Source organism: Nanorana parkeri, unplaced genomic scaffold (genome assembly GCF_000935625.1).
Source record: "Nanorana parkeri isolate BGI_ZX_2015 unplaced genomic scaffold, ASM93562v1 scaffold6, whole genome shotgun sequence".
NCBI classification, from domain to species: domain Eukaryota; kingdom Metazoa; phylum Chordata; class Amphibia; order Anura; family Dicroglossidae; genus Nanorana; species Nanorana parkeri.
Window position 1 is genome coordinate 4,716,027 of NW_017306274.1, and position 11,521 is coordinate 4,727,547.

General features: G+C 48.3%; 1 protein-coding gene across 1 annotated transcript in view; it reads right to left on the reverse strand.

Moving 5' to 3' along the window:
* Positions 1-4,894: 4,894 nt before the first annotated feature.
* Positions 4,895-11,521, reverse strand: part of SLC9A5 (solute carrier family 9 member A5) — a gene marked incomplete at its 5' end in the record, with an annotated part of 71,438 nt that continues 64,811 nt past the window's right edge. The window contains 3 exons of the mRNA XM_018553341.1: positions 4,895-5,750; positions 7,130-7,252; positions 8,291-8,360. Of these exons, the coding sequence (XP_018408843.1) occupies positions 5,281-5,750; positions 7,130-7,252; positions 8,291-8,360 (663 nt within the window). The remainder of the gene's footprint in view (positions 5,751-7,129; positions 7,253-8,290; positions 8,361-11,521) is intronic.

An 11,521-nucleotide genomic window follows, 5' to 3' on the forward strand; every position in this document is an offset into this window, starting at 1 on the left:
GGGGGGGGGGGGGGGGGGGGGGGGCATTGACTTCAATGCAACCCCATGCCCCCTCCCGCAGGGAGCTGGCCGGGTTGCGTTCCAGAGGCCGAACGCTCTGGAAGGCACTCTTTGTGGTGTGAACCGGCCCTTACAGAAGTACCGAGTTCCTCTACTTCACCTGTAGATGTACACTATATGGCAAAATGTTTGATGACCCCTGACCAGCACACCGACCACTATGTAGGCAAAAATATGTGGACAACCCTCCAAGTCATTGGGTTTGGACATCTCCAGTGAAGGGTGCTGTCAATGCTACGTCATACAAAGACATTTAGACAATTGTGAGCTTCTAGCCTTTGGTGAAGGACCGTCCCCTGTGCACAAAGCCAGCTCCATAAAGACCTTGACTGATGAGTTTGGTGTGGAGGAACTTGAGTGGCCGTCACAGAGCCCTGAACAGTGAACACCTTTGGGATGAATTGGAATGCTGATTGCCAGCCAGGTCTTCTCATCCAACATCAGTACCTGACCTCACGGAGCTCTTTTGGTGAAATAGCAAAAATTCCAAAATGTCGTGGAAAGCCTTTTTGGAATAGTGGAAGCTGTTATAGCTGCAAAGGGAGAAACTCCATAGTACTGGCCGTGGTTTTGGAAGGGATGTCCAACAATCTCATATAGATGTGATGGTCAGGTGTCCACAAATGTTTGGCCAGTCCGTTGGCCAATGTTTGGCAACAAAATTTTCGCATAGCGAATGCATCCGGTACACTTTTGACCCTATAAAACTGAATTTAAAAAAACGACCCATAAAAGACCTATCAAGCAATTCATTTATTGGACTGACAAGTATTTATAGCGAATAATACCAACATGAGCTGATTCATGATTCATTGGGTGTCAGCAGGAACAGGAGCTGGCCGGGTTGCGTTCCAGAGGCCGAACGCTCTGAAACGCACTCTTTGTGGTGTGAACCGGCCCTTACAGAGGTACCAGGTTCCTCTACTTCACCTGTAGATGTACACTATATGGCAAAATGTTTGATGACCCGTGACCATCACACCGACCACTATGTAGGCAAAACTATGTGGACAATCATCCAAATCATTGAGTTCAGGTGTCTCCAGTGGGTACTGTTAATACTACAGCAACAAAGACATTAAAACAATTGTGCGTTTCCATACTTGGGTGAAGGTCCTTTTCTGTTACAGCATGACTGTCCCGTATGTACAAATTCAGCTCCATAAAGACATGGTTTGATGTGGAGGAACTTGAGTGGCCTTCACAGAGGCCTGACCTCAACCCTACGGAATACCTTTGGGACAGCGGTGTATTTAACTTTGGTGCTGCCCTAGGCAAGGCAGCAACGCCGCCCCCCCCGGACTGACCCGCTGCTTCTCGGACAGCACCTCCCCCCCACCGGAACAGCCGCTCCACCGGGCTTACAGACTCACCGCAAAACAACGCCGCCCGCCGCCTGCACACGCCGTCCACTCCAGGCCGACGTCCACGTCATCGCATCCAGGTCAGTAACCCTCGCGGTGCCGCCCTCAACGAATCTGCCGCTCCAGGCAAACGCCTTGTTTGCCTCGCGGCAGATACGCCCCTGCTTTGGGATAAGATAGAACACTAACTGCCAGAGAGGTCTTCTCGTTCCACATCAGCACCTGACCCTACAAAGCTCTTTTGGCTAAAAGGATACAAATTCCCACAGACAACCTCCAAATTCCAGTAGAAAGCCTTCCCAGAAGAGTGGAGGCTGTTATAGCTGCAAATGGGGGGCAACTCTATGGCTTTGGAAGGGATGTCCAACAAGCTCCTATAGGTGCAATGGTCAGTTGTCCACAAACCTTTGGCCATATAGTGTGTGTCATCCTACCTTGAGTTTTTTTGGCAATTCAAAGATAAAGGTGCCAGATCCTGCCGGAGTTCAGTTCTCATTGTATTAGTCACCGTCAGGGAGACAGCTTAATAGATCTGAGCGGGTTTGACGTTCATCGCTGAAAATTTAGCAGAAGACAAGAAATCTGTAATCTGTAAAAGACCAGAAATAATTCACTACGCGTGTCAGTAGTGTCAACGAGGACATCACATGCTGCTGGGATGAAGAAAGCCAAGGTCAAAGCTGCAGCTAACAATAATTAACGGGTCCCTAGTGTGTTGTGTATATTATGAATCTTCGTAGCTTTATCTACCCGCCCACAATTATATTACAAAGTGGTAGTTTTGGCACTTTTCTATTGCTTTGGTCACCTCTAGGACCTCCTCTAACACCCATGGACCAGGAAAGCGTTTCATTAACAAGCACCAAGAAGGTGGAACGACATTCTCGTTGACATCAGGAAAAATAACAAACTATAAATTAAAACAACAGAAAAGTTTTCTTTCACAGTCGTTAAAATACGCGCTTGGCTGACAGTTCTGAGCAACCCAATAATTTGTCATCCCTTTCTGTACATAGACATCCCACTTCTAGGAGGAACTATAAAGCCATCCACAACTCTGCCCCCGGATATATCTCAGACCTTGTCTCAAAATATCACCCTAACCGTCCCCTCCGCTCCTCCCAAGACCTCCTGCTTTCCAGCTCCTAGTCAACTCCTCCCATACTCGCCTCCAGGACTTCTCTAGAGTCTCTCCCATCCTCTGGAACTCTTTACCCCAACCTGTCCGTCTATCTCCCACCTTGACTGTCTTTAGGCGTTCTTTAAAGACTCATCTCTTCAGGGAAGCCTATCCCACCTCAACCTAACCACTGAACCATCACGTTCTCAAGCAATTCATCACCACGCAGCTACCTCCACATGTATCACTTCCCCCTCCTCTTTCAGATTGTAAGCCCTCAGGGGCAGGGCCCTCCTTACCATCTTGTCTTGAATTGTATTGTAATGCTTCCTTACATTGTAAAGCGCTGCGCAAACTGTTTGCGCTATATAAATACTATGTAATAATAATAACTCGGATCACAAGAATGCCGGTCCTCAAACAAGCATGAAAGGATCTGTGAATGTAAAGACTACAATTCCCATCTGACAGCACGGCAGAGGAACTTGTAGATCTCAGTGAAGCACAAGTGAGGTCTCCACACTGGTAGTCCACTGGTTACTTCCTTCAGTACCATAACCGAAGGGCTGTACCGTATGGACCCGGGGCTTGCATCCATGATCCACTGATCACAATTGCAGGCGCAAATGCAAACAACTATTAAAGGCACATTTTTTTATTTCATTAATGTGTGTGCGTTTATTAATATTTTGCAAAATGTGTACCATTAATCGGGCCTCCGAATGAAGGATTTACATTTGCACCCATAAAAGGAACCTATTGCTTGCTTGGACTACTATCCACAAGGAAATGATCCCTATCTTCTCCACCATCCTTATCTGCCGCTGCAGCACATTGAAAACACAGTACTTCTGGGCAATGTGTGACAGTCCACCTACATCCTAGGCCTGGGGGCCGTCACATGGTGGTACACAGACCTGGGCAAATTTCGATTTTGTGAAAGGGGACATTTGTACAGGAATGTGTAGGAAGGGGATGGGGGTAAAGAATATATGTGGATCCCCCTATTAAGCACACCTGTCCCTTTCCCTGGCTTAGACTGAGTATTCTTTAAGGTTTACTTTGCACACTTAAGGGTTGGAGGTCACAAAAAGTCTGACAGCTGCTTCCCTGTCAACTGGCTGCCTGACACTGTCCTCTATGCATGATGGCCGACACGTCTGGTTATCACCTGGAGCACCGGTGACCGGTGCCAATCAGGAGATGACGAATAGCTCAGCATTCAAGCAACATGTCACTACGCCTAAATTGACCCCCAACTACTGCAGTAACCTTACCTTGTGCTTGCCTTCTGTCTTGTGTTCCCACGTGCTACTTCAGCTGTCCGTTATTACAGTGCGCACTGTGACCCCTGAGTATCCTGTGTCAACTGGTGACCCCAGTGTGCTCCTTGACGCCAGTCATCTCTGAGCCTCCTGTGTCATCCCGTGACCCCAGTGAGTCTCTTGACTCCAAAGATCTCTGAGCCTCCTGTGTCATCCCATTACCCCTGTGAGCCTCGGTGCTCCCCTTGACTTCAGTGACCTCTGATCCTGCTGTGTCATCTGATGACCCCAGTGCGCCACATGATTCCAGTGACCTCTGAGTATCCTTTGTCATCCAGTGACCCAAGTGAGCTTTTTGTCTCTAAAGAACAATGAGCCCCCTGTGTCCTCCCATGACACCAGTGAACCCCTGTGAACTTCAGTGACATCTGATTCTCCTGTGTCATCTGATGACCCCAGTGTACCCCATGACTCCAGTGACCCTTGCGTATCCTGTATCATCCGGTGACCTCAGTGCTTACACTGAGACTCCAATGACCTCTGAGCATCTTGTGTCATCTGATCACCCCCTTGAATCCATTGAGCTCTGATGACCCCAGTGTGCCCTGTGACTCCAGGGACCTCTGAGCATCCCGTGCCATCTAGTGACTCCAGTGATCTCTGAGTATTCTGTATCATCTGGTAACCACAGTACACCCGTATGCCCTGTGACTCCAGTTCAGCACAGGGCATCCTGTGCCATCTAGCTACTCCTAGACACAGGCCCAGATTCCCCACAAGGCCACCGAGGCCCGGCCTCGGGGTGGCAGGGCGCAGAGGGGCGGCAGCAGTGTCCTTGTGGGGAAGTTGCCCTCTCTACATTCACTCCTGCATTGTACAAGTAGGACTGACCAGACTGTCCTTCTCTCACTGGATACAGACCCCTGTCCTTGACACCTATCAGTCATGCTCTTTCCCTCCAATAAAAACAGAGACATGTAAATAAAAGGAAGGGGTAATGGGCAAATCTGCACACTTTTTACATCATAAAATGAACATGTGCTTTGCACATGCAGCACATAAAACTAGAGGGACTCTAACAAAGCCTTCCTCTACCTACCCCCATGTGACAGTGCACGGCCCATCACCAAGCATACGCCCCATACTTGGAAGTACCGTATTTTCCTAACTCACGGCAGCTGAATAGAATGGTGGGGGAGCGGAGGAAAGGTGCACATGTGCTGCTGGAAACGGAGCCACTAAAATGAACCATTTGCTCTACCCTGAATGTGTAAAACATAGGTTTGCTTTAGGGCTGAGTATTCAGATATACCCTTTAGATGTTTGTACGGCTCAGGGATAACACTTCTACTTCAAAGTCTCATTCATGTAAATGTCCAGTTAACTTTGGAGGACCTCAACCTGCAGGAAGTCCCACCTTGTACTGATACGTCAAATTCTTCTTGGCCAAGCTCATGTCTCCTACACCGTATCAGATTTTAGAGGACCGATGCAACTGTAACAGTCTTTTGCTATGACTGTGTCTGCTGGTCTGAGGACTAGGTCCTGAAACATCTTCCCTGGGCATTAAGGGTTGTAGTTCTTGCTGCTGGATATCTGTTGGGTCCCTGTGGCTTCTGCCACCTTGTGATGGAGTACTAGAAAAGGGAAAACAGCTACAGGTCTCCGGTAGAGTCTGAAGGCCTGGAGGAGTGCGGATATCTTGTTTTAAAGACCTGGCTGCGTCGGCCTGGAGGTCAGGAGCTGGAGGAGACCCGATGCTCTCCAGAGAGGAGATGCTCTGCTTCCAGGACCTCTTGAGATCCACTGGGACGATCTTTGTAGTCTCTGAAGAGATGCACACCGTGTTCTGATCTGGGTCTCCTTTCCACGGCAGCACTTTCTCAGCCATGGTTGGCGATGGTGGGATAAGACGAGGACTCTGGCAGACTCCCAGCATTCCTGTGGACAGTAAACCTTTGTTAGACTTCAAGCATTGACAACATGGAGGAGGTTTCTAGTTATGAGATAGTTACACTATAGGGCTCAATGTTTGTGGACACCTGACCATCACACCTACACTATATTGCCAAAAGTATTGGGACACCCCTCCAAATCATTGGATTCAGGTGTTCCGTGACATTTCCTTGCTACTAAATATTCCGCGGTCACCTGTTACTGGTATTATAACAAAGTGGAAGCAACTGGGAACAACAGCAACTCAGCCAGGAAGTGGATGGCCACGTAAAATGACAGAGCGGGGTCAGCGCATGCTGAAGCGCACAGTGCGCGGAAGTCGCTAACTGTCTGCAGAGTCAATAGCTACAGACCACAACAGATTGGCACAACAACAGTGCGTAGAGAGCTTCATGGAATGGGTTTCCATGGCCGAGCAGCTGCATCCAAGCCTTACATCACCAAGTGCAATGCAAAGCGTGGGATGCCGTGGTGTAAAGCACGCCGCCACTGGACTCTAGAGAAGTGGAGACGTGTTCTCTGGAGTGACCAATCACGCTTCTCTGTCTGGCAATCCGATGGACGTGTCTGGGTTTGGCGGTTGCCAGGAGAACGGTACTTGCCTGACTGCATTGTGCCAAGTGTAAAGTTTGGTGGGGGGGGGATTATGGTGTGGGGTTGTTTTTCAGGGGTTGGGGTCGGCCCCTTAGTTCCAGTGAAGGGAACTCTTAAGGCATCAGCATAACAAGACATTTTGAACAATTTCATGCTCCCAACTTTGTGGGAACAGTTTGGGGATGGCCCCTTCCTGTTCCAACCAGTGCACAAAGCAAGGTCCATAAAGACATGGATGGGGGAGTTTGGGGTGGAGGAACTTGACTGGCCTGCACAGAGTCCTGACCTCAACCCGATAGAACACCTTTGGGATGAATTAGAGCGGAGACTGCGAGCCCGGCCTTCTCCCCAAACATCAGTACCTGACCTCACACATGGTCCAACATTCCCATAGACACACTCCTAAACCTCGTGGACGCCTTCCTAGAAGAGATGAAGCTTTTATAGCGGCAATATTGAACCCTACGGACTAAGACTGGGAGGCCATTAAAGTTCCTGTGCGTGTAAAGGCCGGCGTCCCAATACTTTTGGCAATATAGTGTATATCATTTTGTTGGACATCACATTCCACAACCATGGGCAATAATATGGAGCCCCCGCCCCCCTTGGCTGTCCCCCAGATTTTTGAATGTGCCTGAGGGAATTTAGCCAACACAGCATTTGTAAGGTCAGGTACTTGACCTGAAATTTAACGTAAAGCCAACATTTTTTTTTGCTTTGGGTGGAGTGGGGAAGGGTTGGAACTTCTGTCAAGTTCTTTTTCCTCTTACCGGTCACTGAAACCCCTTGAAGGATCTCATCTGTTGCTCGGGCCACAAAGGTGATCCCCTCGTCCTCTTCTATCTCAACGTTGGAACACTCGTCTTCCGAGTCGGCTGTGATCACAATAGACGCTGATCGGGACACACAAGACGGAGTTAAAGATTCCAATACTAATTCTATAATCAAAGGACATCTGACAGAAGAGAACCCATAGACTGCACTGCTGACAATGCTAGCTGCCTGGCTTTCTGAGTCACTGTGGTCCAGGTGGTCAGAGCTTCTCATCTGTGAGTTCTGGGACAGAGACTGCCAAATTGCTGATAAAAGATGATCATGATGACAGCCAGGAAACTGGCATTAATTAGCCGTTCATGTGTACCATACTACAAATTATTAAAGAGGAAATGAACTGTGCCCAAAAGAAGACAAGCAGAGGGCAAAGGACTAGTCACCAGTATAGTCAGTGGTCTCCCTGCAGCTGATCATTCCTCCATTACTGACTTGCCATGCCTTGTTCTGCACTGTGCCTTTGTGAGGAGGCGGCCATCTTGGTAGAGGCAAAGCTTTACTTCAGTCCTTCCTGATGACTGGTGGGGGGAATGATCAAGAAGCAGTAGAAGACGGAGGTGGAGAAAGCACAGATCCACAGAATGCATGAAGCAGAAGCAGGGAGATCCTTGCACAGCAGGTCCTCAGGTACAGCTTCCCCTCCAGCAAGGAGAACAGTGAGCAGCACAGAAGTGACATCATCAAATCTCACTCTGAAACTCCTGAGACCAGCAGTGCCTTAGCTGTCACACTGCAGATATGCACCTATGGTGCTGCAGGTACGGGGTGCATGGGCACACTCGCATATCAGGAAGTACACTGCTATTTTTAGGAGGAATTTAAGACAACAGGTGGATTCTTCAGGGTATTCCTTAGAAATTTGGTTTTACATTTATTGACAAATCTTCGCTTTTTGAGTTCATTTCCACCTTAAAATCAACTTTTTAATGTTTTGGAGAGAGTGGAATCCTGTTTTGGGTTTTTATTTCCCTCACTTCCTGTTCTGGCGACACACCGGAACAGGAAGTAAAGGGAAACCCGCCCACCAAATCTAACAAATAAATACCAAGAGTTGGGCTTCACCTTTAAGCCGTACTCCATGGACGAGGTTCGGATCTCACCTGTGTTTTGCCAGCTCACAGCCTTGCTTTGCCTCCCGTTTCGTGACTCGAGGTCTTCGCTAACTCTCCTCTGTGGAGGAACATTGGAAAAGAAAAATGTGTTAAAATATAAAATCGTGAGCTGTCCGAGTTCAATATGACGGCAGGTAAACCCCAACAATGAACTTCTCTTGTTTGCTCCCTCGGAGACATGTGCCCTTGAAAGTGTTTTGTTATATCTGTTCAATAAGTGCAAAAAAATAGCTGTTGATCCTGCCAGAAATCTCATGAGAAAATAACTTCCTGTGCCGCACTCATATCAGTTACATTAGTCCCACATCTCTTTTTAGACTACAAACACCTTCCCCTTTGTTATCGAGAAGTGGAGAGGAAGATGTTCTGTAGGTTATCCTAAAGTGACAACACTGCTCCTCCATAAATACAGTACAGGGAGTGAGTGTTGTCACCCTAGTTGTTCTATAGTCCTGTTCTAGGGTGACAACGCTGCTCCTCCACAGATACAGTACAGGGAGTGAGTGTTGTCACCCTAGTTGTTCTATAGTTCTGTTCCAGGGTGACAACGCTGCTCCTCCATAGATGCCATAAAGGGAGTGAGCATTGTCACCCTAGTTGTTCTATAGTCCTATTCTAGGGTGACAACGCTGCTCCTCCACAGATACAGTACAGGGAGTGAGTGTTGTCACCCTAGTTGTTCTATAGTCCTGTTCTAGGGTGACAACGCTGCTCCTCATTTGATGCCATAAAGGGAGTGAGCATTGTCACCCTAGGTGTTCTACAGTTCTCTGCTAGGTTGACAACACTGCTCCTCCACAGATACAGTACAGTGAGTGTTGTCACCCTAGGGCAGGAATTGTGCAGGATCACCAGGTGAAATAACAGGAAAGAAGCCTGAAAAAGGAAAACGAATGCAGCCGCCATGTTTAAGGTTTGATAAGCTGCAGTATATATTACATTTCTGTATCTTGGGATCAGGTATGCGATCGGCTTTCTCTAACGACAGACAGATGGTCAGGTGACCAGGCTATTGCTTTCCAGAGCAGTCACAAAGCCTGGACCTCAGGGGCCCCTGGACAATGGAAGTGACCTATGTCCCTCATGGCTGGCAGGATGTGCTGCTACATTAAACTGTCACTTGACACAATCGCAGGTGGGAAACCTCACCGCTGAAAGGACAAAGGAAATCGAAGACAAAAGAATCTATAAAAAGATACACAGCCGACATTGCAAAATATTGTATTGTAAGGAGCTGAATGCTGAATGGGAAGGTGTACTTGTCTGCTAACAATTATATGAGGGCGGCCAACCCAAAATTAAAGGGACAGTTCATATACAAGTGAAGAGCCTGGGGACTTGAGTCAGACTTTTGTTTCTCATATGTCTCCAGATGATGCCACACCAAGATCTGCCTGCCATAGCGCCAAACTATGTTCCTGTCCACCTGGGGGGTATGAGTGTTCCTGCCCATCTCTGTGTGTTCTCACCTCCTCCTCTTATATTCAACTTTATATACATATATATAATAAATAGAAAATCCATGGTGGGAGCTCCTCATAATGGGCACAGCAGGTGTACAGACCCGGGAACTGAGCACAAGGGTGGTGGGAACTCCTCATAATGGGCACAGCAGGTGTACAGACCCAGAAACTCAGCACAGGGATGGTGGGAGCTCCTCATAATGGGCACAGCAGGTATACAGACCCGGAAACTCAGCACAAGGGTGGTGGGAACTCCTCATAATGGGCACAGCAGGTGTACAGACCCAGAAACTCAGCACAAGGGTGGTGGGAACTCCTCATAATGGGCACAGCGGGTGTACAGACCCAGAAACTCAGCACAGGGATGGTGGGAGCTCCTCATAATGGGCACAGCAGGTGTACAGACGCGGGAACTTAGCCCCTCATAATAGGCACAGGCTCCTCCTCTCTAAAAAGACCTTAAAACTGCTAACAGGTCCTCTTTATAGTACATGATACAATCTACTGCTGGATGTGGCGGCCGCTGGAGAGAAATACTTTTGCTTGATTGCTTTCCATCGTCATAGTGTTCCCCTGTATCTGTCCTCGGGAGGCCATTTAAATGAGTCTGTATAGCAGAGCCTCAAAAGGTATTTCCGAAGGCCATTTATCCCCAGGACTCTCCAGTCCGCTGTCACGGTCCATTTTGCACCAAAAGATCAAGAGGTGTCTTTGTATTGTGTTCAGCGGAGCAGAGATGACAGTCTCTAATCATCGCCCCTCATCCAGAGAAAGATAAACTTACTTAGTGATCATCGGAAGAATGAGCAGGATCCCAATTTGGAGGAATCAATCAAGTGTTCCAGTGAATGGGGGAAACTCAGCACCGTGGATGGCGGCTAATCTTTCTACATCCAGCTGGTTTAGGAAGATAAAGGGGAACTCCCCCCCCCCCCCGGGGTGAATTTACTTTAAACCCCAACTTACTTTGTTCGCCGGGATGAGCTCAGATAGCATACTCACCAACCCAATGAATCCAGCGTTGTCAAACTGTGCCCGTTCATCCCCTGCCGCACACTGCCGCCATCTTGAAAGGTGCATGAGCAGACACACCGCTGGCCTCTTCAAGGTCCCTTACCTGTAGCATGTGTAGAATCTGCACATGTGCAGACTGCCACGGCTCCTTGCCAGGTCCCATAGACCATATAGCACCTGACAATGACCTGTGTTGTGTTTGTGCATGCACCGAATCTGCCATGCATGCGCAGACCACCCCTGTTTTGTTTTCTGCTAGGTCCTATATGGTGTATAGGACCTGGCAGAGACAATAGACTATATGGTGTATAGGACCTGGCAGAGATAATAGACTATATGGTGTATAGGACCTGGCAGAGATAATAGACTATATGGTGTATAGGACCTGGCACAGACCATAGACTATATGGTGCATAGGACCTGGCAGAGACAATAGACTATATGGTGTATAGGACCTGGCACAGACCATAGACTATATGGTCTATGGGACCTGGCAGAGAGCCATGGCAGTCAGCACATGCGTGCATTCTACACATGCGCAGACACGCTGCTGATAAGGGATGTGCAAGAGGCCAGTGGCATGCACATGCAGAAAATCTCGCAAACTGACTTCTGGGATTTGTGATACAGCCATCCCAGGAGGCAGTGGGGGCCAGATACGCCATCCTCGCCTAGGTGAGGAGAAGTAAAGCTATTTGCTATTAAAAATGTATTCCTGAAATTGTGTAAGAGAGGGGGGGGG